Genomic DNA, 19,981 nt, shown 5'->3' on the forward strand with positions numbered 1-19,981 from the left:
GCATCAACTCAATCTAAACACACAGATTTGTTCATCATGTTGTGTTCGCTATGGATCAAGCCTTGGATCGTGCTTTTCTTATGTAAAGACATGATTTTTTGAGTTATAAAATATGGGTACATAGTAAGCCATTGATTTTGGAATTCCTTTAAAAACCTAATGACTTATCCTAATCACATGATTCAAAACAGGTTTCCTACTAAATAAATCATGTAGATCACTGTAACATTTGACATAAAAAAAATAATTTTATTTTAAAAGAAAGTGATTTCTACCGATTAGTTCCTTACCTTCATTAGTAGCCAATTTTTACCACGTATGTATACTAAGCCGACGCTTATGACATATACGTCCCCAATTTTTACCACATATATATACTAAGCCGATGCTTATGACATATACGTCCCCATAATCTTTCCTCCGACACGTTTCTTCGTATTTGCTTTGCTTGTTTCGATTTTGTTATACCCCCGAACACAAACGCGCCCCCTTCTTTCCCTTCCCCCTTCCTCTCTCACTACCCCCTTCTCTCTCTACACCTCCCCCCCCCCCCTTCTCTCTCTCTCCCCAAATTCTAAAATAAACTTTGAAACAGATTACCAGTAGCGGGGGTTGCCGCTAAAACTCACATCAAATCCACCCCTTTTAAACTCCAACGTCTCCGATGGCATTTCATGTTGCTTGCCCCATTACATGGTCTCTCTCTCTCTCTCTCTCTGGTTTCTTATTGCGTGACTTGATAATTGATTGTCTCCCCACCTTCTCTTTCTCTGCGTTGGTGGTGGTATTGCAGCCGGCGCATCTGTTTCTGCACGCTAGGGTTTCCCGATTCTCTGCGGACCGAAGATGGGAGAAGGGATTTCCTCGATGACGTCCGGAGACTCGAGGAGCTGCTCTTGGATCCGTGGTTCCTCCGCGCGGGAGGCCGCCGGACCATCCAGGTACCTGTCCCCAGGATCCAGTTTGGTGGCGCCGGGCGGCTAGCCGACCCTGGGATCGCTGATCATGCCGCGGCCGCGGCAGGGGAGGAGGCGCTTTCGATTCAGATGAAGCGGGCTGCGATGCAGAGGAAGGCGATTGCGGATTCGTTGGCTGCCGAGGACTATGCCCGCCGCCTCGAGGCCGGGGAACTTGCAGTAAGTGGTTCAGTTTTTTGGTGGGATCCTTTTGGTTGGTATTCTGTCTTTTGAGATTATTTGATTGGTTTGTTCTATTTTGCTATGAGATTTCTTGTATCTTTTGATCTGTTACTCAGCTTTGGTTGGGATAATAAATAGTTAAATTTAGTAACAAACATATGATTGTAACTATGGATGAATTGTAATTCAGTGTAGCATATAGCAAAATTTATGAAATTGCACAATATTGAACATATACCAAATCTTGAGACACACTATCCGACTACTATATATATATATATATATATATATATATATATATATATATATATATAGAGAGAGAGAGAGAGAGAGAGAGAGAGAGAGAGAGAGAGAGAGAGAGAGAGAGTATCCTGCCTTTGTTTCCTTAGGTCACAGTTAGGACCCTAAAAAATTCATAGTTTTTAGATGTTTTTATGATTTTTGCTGAACAGAGAACATGTAAATAATTATGCATCTTCATGCCCAAATGTTTATTTTAAAGAGGTAAAAAAATTACCAGTTGATTTCATATTAAAATTTCATGGTAAAATGTTCACATTTTTATATCAAATCAATTTGAAACAAAGTTTGTTTTCAATAAATAAGTATTGGTAAACACATCTAATGGTTCAAATTGGGCATAAAACACCTAAAACTTTGATATTTGGAGGGTATTAACGGTGATATAAATAAAAAGGGGACAAGAGGACCCCCCCCCTATATATATATATATATATATATATATATATATATATATAGAGAGAGAGAGAGAGAGAGAGAGAGAGAGAGAGAGAGAGAGAGAGAGGTTTAAAAACTCGTGAGTAAACCCAGTGACTCGGTCACTTATTGGGTCAAACCAGTGAATGACCTGAAATCAACACAACTTGGCCGAGTCATGGGCTGACTCGGCCGAGTTTTAGCATGACTCGGTTAATGACTTGACTCATGCTCATGACTCAACTGAGTCATATATATTGTATATAATTACATATATTATATGAAATATAATATAAATATTATGTATATTATACATAAATACATATATTAATAAAAGTATACATTAAATATTATAATATATCATATAATGCATATTATATACAATATATTAATAATATACTATAAAATATACATAATATATACATATATTACATATTTTATATAGTTAACATGACCCGGCAGAGCCATTGGGTTTTAAAACTATTAGATAGATAGATAACTAAAAAAACAGATTTTTATGTGTGTGTTTGTGTAAAAAATGCACGCATAGTCACATACATGTAAACACAAAAATTAAAAAGAAAAAAGAAGAAAAAAGGGAAAAAGAAAGAAGCGAGTTCAAGTGTGTGTGTGTGTGGGGGGGGGGGGCATGAGGGGAGGAAGAAGAAGAAAAAGAATAAGAAGGAAAAAAGAAAAAGAGGGATAAAGGAAGAAGAGGAAGAAAAAGAGAAGGCAGAGGGGTGAAAGGAGGAAGAAAAAAAAAAGCAAAAGAAGAAGAAAAATGAGAGAACAAAAAAAAGCTTTTGGGATGGGATGAAGAAGAAAACGAAAAAAAAAGAAAGCAAGGAAGGAGACAAAAAGAATTAAAACCATGTCCCTGCAGGCATCGCCTAGTCAGCATAGGTGGAAAAACAGGGCCATACCGCCTAGACCCATAAGCCTAGGCGGTGGCCCTATGGCTAGGCACTGCTTTTGACAACTAAGACTAGTTGTCAGAAAATAGGTGTCTAATCTTCCCATTGACACTTTGGTTTCCGGTGTTCTGCAAACATTCAGTGTGGTGATTTTATTCTGTTTTGTTTCATTTTTTAAATTTTTTGCCTAATACTGTTGGAGGATGAAGTGCTGGTCATGCTTATCCCTATAATAAGAAAATTGTTCAAATAAACGCATGAGAGCCGGTTTAAGATTTTGGATTCTTGTTATTGCTGCATGCTGGTTAGTGCTTAATGACTATTAAGTGTCTGCATTTCTTGTTGTGCCAAAATCAATGTAGTTATAATTACACATCGGAAGTTTCCATTGACACAAATGGATGGCTTGTCCATGTGGACCAGTGTGAGAGTTTTTATTGATTTTGGATCACCTCATCCGTTCTAATTTTTGTGAGCATTTTAAAAGATATTTCAGTAGAACTGTAGAAGCTAAGAATGACTGTAAATATCAGTGGACTCTCCAGCCTTAAATGTTAATGTGCAGTGTTGAGCTTTGGTGAAGTGCAAACTTAAGACCTTGCCTAACATTCAAGGCATTTTATAGTGATAAAACTATGTATGCTTGTGAACATTGCAGATCAATCCTGCTATACTTGGGCTAATCTTTCTCATTTTTGCCTCCAAAAGCTTGCTGTCCCAGTGGATTTACTAATATAGTGAGTTTGCAGTTGGACATCTAAACTTTTGACTTGTGTGAGACTTCTCTTCTCTCGATAAATATGTCTAAGGGGCAACTTGTGAATAACTTAGTGTGAAAACCATCATCAAATATTTATACCCTTTCATGGGATAAAGCTTCTATTAATGCATCATGGAAATATGGAGATCAAGTTTGAGTAGGAATTAGCTTGCTATTTTGTTCTGGAGTCTCTTTGTAATGGTGCCTCACCATGTCACAAAGATACGTCTGCGGATATTCAGATACAACCAATTTATGATGATTTCAGCATGAATAGTATATTAGGGGACATGATATGGGGACCAAAATGGAGTATGCAAGTGACACAGGTGCCTCGGGATACTGTAACCATCTACCTCTGGCAGTAAGTCTGAGTTACCCATGTTCTGTCTTGGATATTCCTTTCTGTTTTGCCATAGATTCTCTTCAAACTTGTGATAATGTCCTTTTCCACTTTTATCTCATATTATGAATCTTTATTTCTTAATCTTTGTTCGTGACATCTTTGTGTAAGATTAAGACACATTTAGACATCTTTGACTGTTCCACATTATATCAATTGGAAGAACAAAATTCTAATTGCCTTCAGTTCCCTAGAGGCTGGAGACATTGACGCTATTTAGTCTCTACTCTATGATATTGATGCATAATTTTGCGTTCAGTCTTGCTGGTTCTTAATCTGCTCATTTCAATTTATCTTGGGAATGCAGGAAATTTCTGGAGAAGTTGTGAAGGATCAAATAGGAGATAGTCAGAGTCTAAACACCATCAAAGTAATATGTAGATTATGCTTTTCTGGTGAAAATGAAGGAAGTGATAAGGCTGCAAGGATGCTTTCATGCAAAAGTTGCAATAAGAAGTACCACAGAAATTGCTTGAAAAGCTGGGCACGACATAGAGGTTGACTCAGTTTGCAAGATATATAGTAAAATGGAGATTTAGTTTGCAGACTCTTATGTTAATTATATTTTTTTTTGATTTATGCTTGCAGATTTGTTTGACTGGAACTCTTGGGTTTGTCCATCCTGCCGCATTTGTGAGGTTAGGCTTGTAGTCACAATGGTTTTCTCTGTGGTATTTTAATGTTTATCATTTAGCGCATTCTTCTGAAAATGCATTGCTTCCTTTTTTGGTAATAATTGGTAGCTATGAGATGTTAATGCTTGATAATTTCTTCTTCATATTAACATAAAATGATGAATACTTTTCTGTTCCTATATACCTGCTAGATCCTCACTTTTGTCATGAATGATTAAGATATATGTTTTTTCTTAAATATCTATACCAATGTAGTCAGAATCAAATAAAATTGGCCCCAAATCTATTTGCTTTAGGGCCAAATCGGCCCATATTCAAAGATCAGCAGATTCAATCCCGAAGTGGCCAAAATGGTCTGAATTGGCCCGATTTGATCTCAGTTCTGGTTGAATTGGCCTTTTTAAAAATTGTTTTCTTGTATTTTTTTTAACTTTTAATGATGTTGAATTAACGTAATTAAATCAAGTGGTTCAGCCTGATTGTATTCATGCCTGATTCGGCCAATCCTCTGAATCTTTTTGAAAACCAGATATTAGGTTACATCTTTTTAGATTGGCTTGATTGTTATGTAATATTTGTCCTTTTTGTTTATCTCCCTAATGTGCTTTATTTTTCATGAACTATGCCTTTTAGATTGACTTGAAGGTTAACACTGTGTTTTAGTTATTTATAATTGCAATTCTTTTACTAATTTATATGTTCAAATTGGTTGTTCATTGTTGTATATTTGTTTGTTTACTCTAATATGTTGTTTATTTACTGCGTTAGCTGTACTCAATCAACCATTATGTGATTTTTATTTTTTATTTTTTCAGTTTTTGCTGCATAAATTTATGATTTTTATTATATGTTCCATTGCAATGCCATTATTTGGAAATTAAATTACAAGTTATGATATGTAATTTACCGCATTGCATGGGTGTTCTGCATAAGTGATCATCAGAGATTACTGCATGCATACATTTCATGACAATATGTTGTTAAGATCTGCATTTGTTGTAAGTACTCGTGAAGATTCCAGCAGGAGTTTGATATTGAGATTCGGTGCATCTTCAACTTTTCATTATACTTTACCAGTAATTTTACCAAATAAAGTAACAGTTGTGTGAGTTTTTCCTCAGGCTTGTAGAAAAACTGGAGATCCCACTAAGTTTATGTGCTGCAAGAGGTGTGATGGTGCTTACCATTCGTACTGTCAGCATCCCCCACATAAAGTGAGCCGTCTTTGAATACCTTTCAACCGGAGCTCTATACTGATTGCACATTTATGTATTCTATGCTGTACATTATGAAGATAGTGCCTCTTTTTATAATTTTCTTTTTCTACAGAATGTTACTTCTGGTCCGTATTTGTGCCCAAATCATACTAGCTGTCATAGCTGTGGATCTACTGTACCTGGAAATGGTCCCAGTACAAGGTAAGCTTATTATATTCCAGGTTAATGTTTGTGTTTCCTACATTTTGCCTTCTGTTCAACCTGATCTACCTATTTGTGTGCCTCTTGTTAACAGAAACAGAAAGAAAAGAAGACTAACATGAGCAAACTTTCACATAGTAGAATTCTAATTTACTATAAACTGTCTGTTACTATTTTATTTTCTCTGAATTTTGTCATCTTTCTAAACCGCCAAGGAGCATCTTATACTTTTCAATTGCCAGAGCATCATTTACATAAAAAACTTTGTTGAACAGATCTAAATGAGAGTATGTTTTGATCATATGAAAGGACTCCTTTACTCAAGTGGTGACAGCTATAATACACTGTTGGGTACATTTCAGACCAGTCCTTGAACGTCCCTCGTAGTTTTCACCTCATGTTTTGTAACCATATTTTTAAGGGATTTTGGCAGCAGAAAACCTAATAATATGTAAGTTTCACAAAGGACTCCTTCAACCTTTTTGCATAGATGGACCCCAAGTTTCACCATTTTACAGAAGAGGTATCTTCTGCCACCATTTTTAGTATAAAAAGACATAAATATCCATTATAGGAGAAGGAAGCCAGTGTCATCTTTTCTTTTAAATTTTAACTAGACCCAACACATGTTCAAGCCATAGAGAGAGGGGGACCTTTAATGGATAACACTGAATCAGTGAAGATGATGAGTGCTGCATCGGGGTAAATTGTAGAGATCCCTTCCCTAATGTGGATGCTCCTTTAGGGATTTGTCGTGGACTCTTATTTGCTATTATCTTCACTTTAAATATGTATTTTGGTCCTTTTACACTAATAGTGGTTGCAGAAAGCCAATCTTACATCAAATGGGAAGTCAAACAACCTTTTCTGCAAAATGGTCAAATCTAAGTCCCTTCTATACAAAAAGGTCCCAAAGAAGCCTGTTTCTACCTCTGCTGCAAAAAATCATATCCCTGAATTAAAACTAGTGATAACTGCTTACACCATAATAGTTATTTTCTGCAACATGCACGATCAGTGAATAATGTAATCTTGTTGACTGAGATGATCAAGATTACTGATGAGAATGTTATACATACGGACATCCATTATTGTTCCATCTTTCCTTAATTTTTCTGAGAGCTGTGCCACCATAGGTGCCATTGTGTTATATGCTCAACGTGATCTGCGGCACATCTTAGTGATATTTGATTCTTGGCAACAGATCGTTTGTGGTTTTCATAAGCATTCTTTGGAAACTAAAATTCTTGCTAAAGATTTTGCTACATTAAATGTCTTTATATTTGCACCAGATTTGGTGACTTCTTAAATATTTACTTTTTATTTTTTCATAAAATTTCTATGGCTATTTTATTCTCTACTCTTGGTTTTGGCTACTTTGTTCTCTACTCTTGGTCATGACCCAGGACCCACTACTTAGGAACAAAAACCAATTGAAAAAGATAGACAGTTACATCTTTTCTTTCTTTTAGATATGATGGCAATGTAGGAATCTTGGCTTTTATAAGATGCCTATATTCATGTTATATCTAGTATTACAGGTCAAATTTTAAATATACTTAGTTTGGTTTTAATTAATTAAGATACGACTGTTCATGATACCTCTGCTTTTATAATGTCCTAGAAAGCCTTTTCTGCAGACAACTCTAAATAATACCATGCATAGCTATCTGCAAGGGACATTTAGGGGTCGTTTGGATGATGGGCCAAAAACTGGGTTTTCACCAACCTAGGTTTTGCCTCAATCCAGTTTTTTGGCAAACCTAGTTTGCCAAAAACCATCCTTATTGGGCTGCTTGGGTGACCAAAAGCCTAGTTTTTCAGGTTTTTGGTCACAAAAAAGAAAAAAAGCAGGCCATTTTCCGGCAATCTACCGGCTGGAAAATGGCCTGGCCAGTGTTTCCCTTGTCGGGCAACACCGGCCACACAATTTCCTGACTGGTGGCTGGTTAGAAAATGGCTGAAATGGCTGTCCAGCCATTTTTCCGGCCAGCCACCAGCTGGGAAATGGCTAGCCTGGGGTCACTCGGCATGGGCGACCCCAAGCCAGTCATTTCCTCGCTGGTGACTGGCCAGCCCTATTTAAAAAAAAATGTTAAAAAAAGGGTGTGGCCAGCCACCATCAATGCTGAAAAACACAAAAAAGCGTTTCCGACCAGACAGAAAATGGTTGGACTCACACTGGTGTGTACTGTGTAGAGAGGTGGGGGAGGGGAGAGAGAAATTGAGGGTGTGAGGTGGGGGGGGGGTCTCTTTTTTTCACTTAGCCAGGTTAGGGCCCTCCCTAGATTTTCAACCAGGTTTTAGTGTGTCACTCAAACACACCAAAACCAAGTTTTGGGCTGAAAACCCAATTAACACCTAAATCCCAGTTGAAAACTGGGTTTTGGGTGTCATCCAAATGGTACCTTAGGCTGCATTCTCAACAATTGTAGTTATCACTAATTTGAATTCATAAAACAAATAGCATTTTGAAGTCAAGGACTCAGTTCTTGTATTTCCAGTTAAAAATAACTCAGTTTCTCTGTGCTTTAAGTGTAAAGCTGTTGCATTAATGGCATCAGTGAGTCTTCATATAGTGTGCTTATCTCTATCAGAAAAAGTAATATTTCAGTCTTCACTGTTATATCACCATATGTAGGGCTGGGAAACAAGCTGAGCAGCTTGTGGTTCAGCTTGGTTTGGCTTGCCATGAACTCGGTCATGTAGCTGGCGACCCAAGCTGTGAGCAGCTCATCAACCAAAAATGAGTAGAGTACGAATGAAGGGAGCTCGTCTTGGCTCGGTTCGTGTAAGCTCATAAGAATATAATATATAAGATTTAAGTGCAACATTTAGCATAAAAGGTAGTTTTATACATCTGTCTAGACTCTAGAGTACATGGCATGTTAGAAGAAAGTTTGTAGTTCAAATCCCATGGTTGACAGCATCAAATTTCATATAATATTTTTTACACAAGCCAGCTTGTGGCTTCGCTCAGATGACTAAAGCTCGGCTTGTCTAGTTACGAGCATGAGCCGAGTTCGAGCTAAGTTAAATGGTAAATGAGCCGAGCTTGAACAAGCTGGGTTGGGCTTGTTTGGTTCGTTTACCAGCCCTAACCATATGTTCTTTCTTTGTATAAACGGTTAAGCTTCTCTTGCCTTGTCATATACATTTGACTTGATGTTTGTGTAATGAGATATGCGAAAATACAAAAGGTTCAATAATGAACCGAATAACACAAGCACTTAATGTGCAAATTACACAAACACTTAATGTGCAAATTACACAAACCCACTATGGGGTGAATGCCAAAAGGCAAAAAGAATATTATTCAAGAGAGAAAAGTGAGAGAACTCATTACATACTTGAGGGGGGGGGGATACCCCTTTATATACAAGAAGGAAACACGCCAAAGAGGGGGCCATTGGGGCTCCCTCAATAGACTTTGGGGAGCCCCAACAGTCATAAATATGACCGTTGGGGACCCCAACGTCTATTTGAGTGGGGCCCCCAATGGTCCCTTACATAAAGAATTACAAAAAATAAAAATAAAAACAAAAAACAAAAAGATTAAAAGGTACAAAGTAAAATGACCAAAATACCCCTATCAGGTATTTTGGTATACAAACACAAAATAGTATATATATATATATATATATATATATATATATATATATATATATATATATATATATATATATATATATTAACACCCCTCCTCAAACTTTACGGGGAAAAAACCGAAAGTTTGTTAAGGATAAACAAAAAGCGAGGAGTTGGAAGCGCTTTGGTGAAGAAGTCAGCCAACTGATATTCTGATGTGACATAAGGCAACCTAATCGTTTCTCTTAGGTATTCATCTCGAACATAATGACAGTCCATTTCAATATGCTTGGTGCGTTCATGGAAGGTACAATTGCTTGTAATGTAGATCACACTTTTGTTGTCGCAACACATCTTTGAAGGAATTGAGATAATGACCCCCATATCACAAAGACGACTTCTAAGCCATACAATCTCCATGGTTGTAGTCGCCATGACACGATATTCAGCTTCAGTTGATGACAATGATACTTTTTGCTATTTCTTGCACCTCTAAGAAATAATCGAATCCCCTAAGAAAATACAAAAACCAGTAGTTGAGATTTGATAATTGGGATTACCTCCCCAATCTGCATCAATATAAACAGTTAAATCAAAAGATGAAGAAGAGGATAAGAAAAACCCTTTTGAGATGATATTTTTGGTGTATCGCACAATTCTCATGACAACTGTCATATGAACTGTCTTAGGGGCATGCTGAAACTGGCTTACTGAATGAACAACTTGAGCGATATCCGGTCGGGTGCTGGACAAATAAGTAAGAGATCCAATTAATTGTCGATAAGGAGTAGGATCATCAAGTAGAACACCATCTTCAAGTCTTAATTTGACATTTATAACTTCAAGAGTTTCTACTTTTTTATCATCTGAAATCCCCGACTTAGCACAAATATCCGCAGCCAACTTCATTTGGGATAAAATATATCTTCTCTGTGAATAAGCTACCTCAATACATAAAAAATACCTCAGAAAACCCAAGTCAGACATATCAAAAGTTTTCTTTAACATAGACTCAATGTCATTTACTCCCTCTTTGTCACTTCATGTGATGATCATATCATCAACATAAAGGAGAAGAATTACAATAAAATCACCTGCCTTCTTAACAAAGAGCGCAGTGTTAGTATAACATGAGACAAAACTCACATTAATTAATACATTACTAAATTTGTCATACCAAGCCTTGAGAGCTTGTTTAAGACCATATAATGCTTTCTTTAGTTTCAAAACTTTCTTATTTAAATTCATGCCAGGAGGAGGATCCATATAAACCTCTTCATTAAGATCTCTATTTAAAAAAGCATTTTTAACATCAAGTTGATAAATATGCTATTTTTTTATAGAAGCAATTGCAATAAGAGCCCAAACACTTGTCTTTCGAGCTACCGACGCAAATGTCTCATCATAATCTATTCCATACTCTTTTGCATATCTTTTGGCTACCAATCTAGCCTTATATCTTTCTAAGGAACCATCATTTTTCGTTTTTACCTTAAAAGCTCATCTACATCCAATGAGTTTCTTTCTTTGAGGAGGATTAACAATTTCTTAAGTTTGAGCTTTTGCATTAAGTTCATGTTTCATAGCTTCATTTCAATGTGCATATTGTCATTGTAATGAGATGGTTCATAAAAGGAGTGGATGGCTAATAAACATGCTCTAAAATGTGGTGAAAAAGACTCATAAGACACAAATCTATTTGGTTCTTTAGAGATACGATTTGACCTTTTTTGAGATGATTCTTCTAATGACATATTTTGATAAAATTTGTCAAAAGCACATGGATGAGGATTTTCACTTCTTCTAGTATAAACTTGAGTATTATTTGTTACATGTTCATCTAGACTTTCATGAGAGTCATTTCTTTCATTGTTAAAAGCTTTTTCATTTTGATTTTCAATATCATTGAAAGACTCAAGAGTCTCAATCGGATTTGATTCATCTTTTCGGGGTAGTAAATCAAATAAGAAAGAATAGTCAATATTTTCTTTTGGTTCATCATTTGCAAAGCCGTTTTCTTCTTTAAGAAAAATAACATCTTTTGAGATATAAAGTTTATTATTTGATAAGTCAAAGCATCGGTATCCTTTTTGTTTTTCACCATATCCTAAGAAAACACATTCAATAGCCTTTGGAGAAAACTTATCATTTTTGTGAGCAAGAACATGACATTTACAACAAAAAATTTATAGCCTTTTGAAATCCGAAGACATTATAAAGTTTTTCAAAAGGAGAAACATTTTTTAAAGATGACAAAGGAGTTCTATTGATAAGATATGTTGAAGTTAAAGCGATTTTGGCCCAAAATGACTTTGGAATATTTTTAGAAATTAAGAGAGTTCTAGTTGTTTCTATAATATGCCTATGTTTTCTTTCCGCAAAACCATTTTGTTGCAGTGTGTTAGGGCAAAATCTTTGATGACAAATTTCATTTTGTCGTAAATAAGTTTGAAATTTATTTGACATATATTCCACTCCTGAATCCGATCTTAGAATAGATAAATTACTTAGAAATTTATTCTTAATCATTGCATGAAAATCTTTAAAGATGGAAAACACATTGGATTTTCGATTTAGAAAGAAGATCCATGTGTATCTAGTGAAATCGCCCACAAAAATTACATAATATGAAAAACCTTTCTTACACATGATATAAGAAGGACCCCTTTTATCAGAATGAACCAATTCAAACATCCGTGTAGAGACAAAACTTCGTTGAGGAAATGAAATGGCTTTTAATTTACCAAGGATGCAATCTTTATAAGTCATAACTTTTTCATTGCAAGAATTTCCCAAAAAAGAAAAAAGACAAATCTTTGAAAAATTCATATGGCTAAGTCTCTTGTGCCAAACTTTTATACTTTTGATATTTACAAAATTACAAAAAGACTTGGATGGTAGAGACAAAAAATTCATAAAATACAAATTGCCCCTCTTATGGCCTTGCCTAATCAGCTTTCATGATCGGAGATCCTGCACGGTGCAATCTTTAGGTAAGAAAGATACTTTGCAACCGTGATCGGTAATTTGAGAGACCGAAAATAAGTTTAAATTGATTTTTTGAACCACTCTTATTTTGAAAAAAAAAAATCTTTAGAATGTTGTTGTGTTTCAATGTTTTCAATTTTCAAAGAAGTCCGGTCGGTTGTTGAAACATAAGATGTTGTAGGGGTGGAATAAACATTATAAATGATGTTTTTATGTGGTGTCATATGAAAAGAAGCGCCGGAGTCCAAAATCCACGTAACTGGAAGAGATGAGGAGGTTGCGATGGCGGCACCCGAAGTAGATGAACACTTAAGAAGATGTTGAAGTGCTTCCGAGATTTGATTTAGAATATCTTTAATGTCTCCTCCATTATTGCTCACTTCTTTATTTTGGACATTTTCACCAACCGCGACCACCTTTCCTTTAAGCTTAGGGCAAACCGGTTTGATATGTCCGGTTCATTATAATAGTGACAAATAATACCCTTTCTAAAACTATTATTTTTGGCAAAGTGGGGAGGCCTATAAGGCTTAACATTGAATCCCGACCTAGTAACGACCAAGATCTCATCACTTTTATGAGTCATACCAATACGAGTTTCCTCTTGGCATACTTCGGCATGAGCATCTTCAATAGGTAAGGCCTTGCTTATACGAAGAAGGGATGCCCTTGTTCAAACTCCGGTCTAAGACCGTGAAGAAATTGAAAGAAATGTTCCTTTTCAATTTGTTCCATTCTTAATTCAATATCTTTCGGAGCCACCCACTTGGGCTCAAGAAGAGCAAGTTCATCCCAAAGCATTAAAATAATTTCGGACACTCATGTCTCCTTGTTTAGTGGATCTAATCTTTTCTTGACAAAAAAATTGTCTATCTAGATCCTTTTGGGTATACATACCCTTAAGAAAGAACCAAGCTTCATTGGCTCTTCTAAACTTAGCAATGTTGGCACAAATATTTATGTCAACATTGTTCATGAACCACACCAAAATTTTGGTGTGGTTACTTTATCAATCTTCTACCTTAGTTTGATATTCATTGATAGCTTTAATGCGATCTTCACCATCAAGAGCCTTTTCAACACCACCTTTGATCTTGGTGAGCTTCAATGTTGGTTCAAGAGTGGTCCCCATCACGAAGCCCTTTAGTTTTTTTCCACGAAGATGATTCTCCATAGCCGACGCCCACATCAAATAATTTGAACCGTTGAGCTTGAAGGATAGCTCTACTCTTGATTCGTGCTCAATGATGAAGAAGAAGGTAGAGATGAGAAAGAACTTACAAGGATCTTAAAGAGACTCCCAAGATTACAAAAAACCCAACCTAGCTCTGAAACCATGTAATGAGATATGCGAATCAATAATGAACCGAATAACACAAGCACTTAATGCGCAAATTACACAAACCCACTATGGGGTGAATGGCAAAAGGCAAAAAGAATATTATTTCAGAGAGAAAAGTGAGAGAACTCGTTACATACTTGGGGGGGATACCCCTTTATATACAAGAAGGGAACACGCCAAAAGAGGGGGCCATTGGGGCTCCCACAATAGACGTTGGGGAGCCCCAACGTCTATTTGAGTGGGGCCCCCAATGGTCCCTTACATTAAAGAATTACAAAAAATAAAAACAAAAAGAAGAAACAAAAAGATTTAAAAAGTACGAAGAGAAATGACCAAAATACCCCTATCGGATATTTTGGTATACAAACACAGAATAGTATATATATATATATATATATATATTTTAACAGTTTGGACCTGTGGATTGTATGAATTAACTGGATTAGATTTTGCAGAAAGAAATAGACAGAGTCACAGACTCATCTCTGTGTATTGGATTTTGTTTAGGCAAGAATGATGTATCAGGTCTGGGAAAGATTAAATGGGGTGTGAAGACAAAGGAAGAACATGATTAGCTTCAGTTATTAAAACGAAAATGAAAAAAAAAGTCATCCTAAAACCGCGGCTATTGCCCAGAACTATTAGCTTGGTAGTCTGCTGGAACTGCATATGTTGGCAAGTTTCAGTAGGCAGAGGGAGCAATGTCTGTGCCAAAAAGGATTGTGTTAGTGAAAGTTGATGGTAAAGTAATCACAGAAACGTGTGTACAAGAAAGTGATGAGAAAAGAAAGTTGTTGATTTTTGATATATGTCGTGGTTGCTTAAAGGTGTCATTTCAGGATGTTAACAGAGAGAATGACAATGTGAAAAAACATTGCTAGTGTGGCCCTAATGTTTGCTAACACTTCAAACATATATATATATATATATATATATATATAATGTGAGAACTGAACATATTAGGCTCCCTTTTCTAGTTCTGCCCCATTAGGCCCCATAGTTTGAAGTATTTTATGATAGATCTGAACCGTTAGATGTGTTTAGCATGCTCGATTTAGTGGGAATCAACTCTTGGATCATGTTTTTTCGATGAAAAAATGTATTTTTATGAGCCAGGAAAATTTGATGCCTTCATAGCCATTGATTTTGGATCACCGAAAAACCCTGTATAAAAGTCAGATTCCGGTGATCCAAAAGCCGGTTCCCACTGAACACAACCTATAGATCACATCTATGGTGTTAGACGTGAGAAAAAATGCAAAAAACTACGATTTTTGAAGGGGCCTAATGGGGCAGAACGAGAAAAGGGGCAGCACCAGCGCATTACTATATATATATATATCTCGAGAGAGGGAGAGAGTTAAGATGTGCACCCGGTAAAGATAAAGAGTGTACATTTTAATTGGTGCATGTCTCTCTCTCTTGTGAACTCATTTTTTACCAAGTCAACAACCTTTCTCTCTCAGTCTGACCCAACATGGCTTGTTTACTTAAGATCATGCCTTTCATCGTGTTTTTCAAAGTTATAATTGTTTTGTCATACAATTTTGATACATTGTGGGCCACTGTTTTTTTAAATCCTTGAAAATCCTTCTTTTAAATCGTAATCACATGTTCCAAACCTGTTTATTACTAAACAAACCATGTATTATTGTAGATCACATCTGTGGGGTTTCTAGACCATCTGATCATTAGATTGTATGGTTCAGCCAGGTGACACCAAAACCTGTTGCAAGTTTACCAATTTTTCTATATATGCCAAAACTAATGTACTTAAAGAAGATTAAGCATTATTATATTATTACTACACATTATTACATTATTTTTATATCCTTTTTTGCTAGTTAGTTTATAACGTATAATTCAAAATCTTTGTATATTTGTGGGATGTACTTATGCACCTATAAGTCCAAAGTTAACGTACTTAAGGGAGATTAATTATTATTTGGTTATATGTCTGCACATCACTTTGCATTTATCTGTCTTGGCTACTATATGATGCAAAATATCATAAAATCTTTCACTTAAGGTCGTCTGAGTTTTCACATCAAACTCTTGGCTTAAGTGTAAGTGTGTAATCTTGATTTTTGTTGAGATGTTAACTTTGTTTTTATGTTATATATAATACAAAAATGTGTCTTTCAAGTAGATAATATGTGGGAACATGGCTTCTCATCTCATTATGGTTGTCAATCCAACCATTGTTTAAGAACCAAGTGGCATGACTCGGTGAATGGCTTGGTTGAATTTTCTTAGCTTTTATTTTATAAATAAAAATAATAGAAATATAAAATTTTGTGGTCATAGAAATATGACAATTTAAAAAAGTTAACATTTAAGTAAAAACTTAAGGTACATTAAGTTATGTAGCTGGTAAATAAGTATAAAAAATGCATCATTGAAAATATAGTTTCATCATATCTACAAACAGTTAGGCTAGTATATCAAGCATCTACAATCAACTAATAACTACTATGCATAAACTATCCAATTCCAAAATCAAACTATGACAAGATGAAAACAGTGTAAAATGGTGGATTTAATAACATGATAAAGATTTTCAATGTGAAAAAATATAATGAATTTAAAACAGCAAACATTAACATTTAGAAGAGCTATGAGTGAGAATAAATTCATGTACAATATAACTCCACCTTTATCTTCATAATTGTTATACAAGATGTTAATCATGCATAATCAAAACCTGAAAAAAATAAGCAGGCATGTATATGCAAACAATGGGAGTTACTGTGCATAACTAGAACCTAAAAAAAGAAGGCATGCATATGCAAATAAGGATGCTAACATCCAGTCAAGCTTGGCCGATCCATGACCAATTTCTGGGATCCCAGCGTACTTTTTGGATGCATCCAGTGCGATGAGTAGTTCTGAGATCCCAGTAATCTGCTGGAGGCCTGCTCTTCAAATTGAATTACTTTATGTATCAGGTTTCTTAGCAATTGGGTGTTTAAAGTGCGATGAGGAAGTTGTGTTATATTCTCCAACTCAATGTTATGTTGGTTTTCTGGATCCCTTTCCTTTTATAGTGATACGACTTTCCTGACTTCTATCCTGCTTATGACATTGACAGATGGTTTTTGAGCTATACTTGCTGTGATGCATGCGGGAGGTTGTTCGTGAAGGGAAACTATTGCCCAGTTTGTTTGAAGGTATTCTTTTATGTTTGAAGCACTGTTGCTTGAACATTTTTACATGATATGTGGCACCTTTTAGTTTTTCCAATGCAATTTCAGGGTGGAAATTTCTGCAGCTATTCAAACCTAGATTTCTATATGGAGTTTCATTAAGATCTTACAATTGTCAGCTTCTGATACACATTTACATGCACAAATTCATATATTTGTTTTTTCCATGGTTGTGTTTTTGTGGCAAATTAATTGGACCTATTTTGCAGGTTTACAGAGATTCTGAATCAACACCCATGGTATGTTGTGATGTTTGCCAGCGTTGGGTGCATTGCGGGTGTGATGACATCAGGTTTGTGAATATCTTGCTATATGTTTACCCAATTAGGTAATTGTCACGGTTGCATTATTTTAGATTTAGATCATATTGACAAATATCTCCTATGAGATTTTCATGAAGCAATACTAAAGGTACTCTGCTCCGGTTTTGAACATGGTAATGAATTTCAGTGTATTGTTATTATCCAAAATCTTTTTGTTTTCCAAGTTAAGTATTTTCTACTTATTTATATTATTGCAAAAAAACATGATTATGCCCTTTTTTCTTTTTTTCTTTTTCAGTTTTTCCTTTTAGAATTTCCAATATATTCCGAGTCTTTGCCAAAAAAATGAATATTTTGAAATTCTTCTAATAAATCACCTCATTTCGAAATTGTAAAAACTTTGATATTAGTGATTGTGCTTTAGATATTGCAAAATTTAGTATAGTTTATTTGTTGTAGAGCCTGTGTTTGTATTTACCATGATTTTGATGGCCATATGATTGAAATGGGTGGCTTGTCCATGAAAACTTATGTTCCCGTAAACTGCATATTTTAATTAAATCATCTGAAGATCTCAGAAAGGTTGTCTGCATATTATTACTTGTAGAAGAGAAACTATTTCATGTATGCTGTCATTTGATCTATCTAACATTATTTATGTATCTTGACTTCTATAAAACTATTGAAATATCTTAATTCCCACTCTCCTCTCTTGCCTCGAGCACTTTTTCTAGGTAACTTATGAGTTGTTGGTGAAGTTCTTCCCAGAATCTTTGTCACAAGGACATGCCATTCTTTTATAGTTTTCTATTAAGAACAGCATAGAGGGACACATGGGTGCAATTTGAAATGTGTTAATAGGCGTTCATGACTAAATGTATTATGATTTTATCACATCTATTAGATGGTTTAGATGCTAATACATCATTGCATGTATTAGATGGTATGGATGCTAACACTTATCAGACTTTAATTGCTTGATTTACTTATGTTCATAGGTGAGTGCACACATGTATGCGTATATGTATATGTATACAAACACAAACACATGTATGCATGTAATAGGTGTTGCTAAGTCACCGCATTTTTTGCTCTGACAAATTTGAAATCACCATGCTATTTACATATGTTAATAGTTAATACCACTCAGTGTTGTGAAAAACGTTGAGGCGTAGCGAGGCGCTCCACCAAAAACCGAGGCGAGGTGTAAAGTGTAAGCCTCAATTTTTTTTTTGAAAACTTTAAAAAAATTATAAAAAAATATCTAAAAATACAAATAAATAAAGAAATGCTTTATTGATGAAATAACAACCAATAAGAAATAGAAAATCTCAAATAAGTACTAAAAAATATGAGATTAACATATAAAAGTAACTAAAAACTGATTATATAACTGGAAAATATATGAGATTAACCAAAAAAAGTTAAATATACTAAGAAACTGATTACATAACTGAAATAACTGGAAAATATATGAGATTAACCTACAAAAGTTAAAATATATGAGATTATTCTAAAAAATATGAGATTAACATATAAATGTAACTAAAAAAATGATTACGTAACTGAAAAATATATGAGATTAACCAACAAAAGATAAAATATACTAAGAAACTGATTACATAACTGAAAATATATGAGATTAACCAACAAAAGTAAAAATATATGAGATTATTCTAAAAAATATGAGATTAACATATAAAAGTGACTAAAAAACGGATTACATAACTGGAAAATATATGAGATTAACCAAAAAAAGTTAAAATATACTAAGAAACTGATTACATAACTGAAATAACTGGAAAATATATAAGATTAACCTACAAAAATTAAAATATATGAGATTATTCTAAAAAAATGTGAGATTAACATATAAAAGTAACTAAAAACTGATTACATAACTGGAAAATATATGAGATTAACCAACAAAAGTTAAAATATACTAAGAAACTGATTACATAACTGAAATAACTGAAAAATATATGAGATTAACCTACAAAAGTTAAAACATATGAAATTATTTTAAAAAATATGAGATTAACATGTAAAAGTAACTAAAAAACTGATTACATAACTGAAAAATACATGAGATTAACCAATAAAAGTTAAAATATATTAAAAAAACTAATTACATGACTGAAGTAACTGAAAATATACGAGATTAACCAACAAAAGTTAAAATATATTAATATACTAAGAAACTTATTACATAACTTAAATAACTAGAAAATATATGAGATTAACCTACAAAAACTTTGTTGATTATGTCTCATAAATCTTGTTGTAATTTTTTTTTTGCGCCTCAGGCTTGCGCCTTGAGGCACAGAGGGCCGCACCTTAAGGCGAGGCACGCCTTTTGCGCTTCAAGGCACGTTTTTGATAACACTGATACCAATGTTTTGAATAGCATTGAGGCATAGCAAGGTGCATGACCTGCCCATGAAGCGAGGCATAAGCCTCGAGACGTAAGGCATAAGCTTCACAAAAAATATTAAAAAATTGACCAAGTAAGAAAACAAAAATAAAAATGCATCATTTATGTACTATTAATAAATAATTGGATATTAATTGGAGAATCTAAACTAAATTTTAAAGTGAATTCCAAGCA

General features: G+C 34.7%; 1 protein-coding gene across 3 annotated transcripts in view; it reads left to right on the plus strand.

The window, feature by feature from the left end:
* Positions 1-446: 446 nt before the first annotated feature.
* The window catches only part of LOC149830299 (uncharacterized), a 34,802-nt gene continuing 15,267 nt past the window's right edge, over positions 447-19,981 (plus strand). For 2 of the 3 annotated variants that reach the window (XR_016433654.1, XM_090015776.1), the window contains exons 1-8: positions 452-696; positions 794-1,136; positions 4,241-4,430; positions 4,522-4,571; positions 5,690-5,782; positions 5,898-5,986; positions 16,996-17,074; positions 17,320-17,402. Coding sequence is in view for 2 of the 3 variants with exons in the window: in XM_090015776.1 (XP_089871902.1) it covers positions 665-696; positions 794-1,136; positions 4,241-4,430; positions 4,522-4,571; positions 5,690-5,782; positions 5,898-5,986; positions 16,996-17,074; positions 17,320-17,402 (959 nt within the window). In the remaining variant the exon portion in view is untranslated. Of the gene's footprint in view, positions 697-793; positions 1,137-4,240; positions 4,431-4,521; positions 4,572-5,689; positions 5,783-5,897; positions 5,987-16,995; positions 17,075-17,319; positions 17,403-19,981 lie in introns of all 3 variants that reach the window. The other variant, XM_090015775.1, reaches the window with a different exon arrangement.

The sequence above is a fragment of the Nuphar pumila genome, chromosome 8 (genome assembly GCF_984573655.1).
Source record: "Nuphar pumila chromosome 8, dmNupPumi1.hap1.1, whole genome shotgun sequence".
Lineage (NCBI taxonomy): Eukaryota > Viridiplantae > Streptophyta > Magnoliopsida > Nymphaeales > Nymphaeaceae > Nuphar > Nuphar pumila.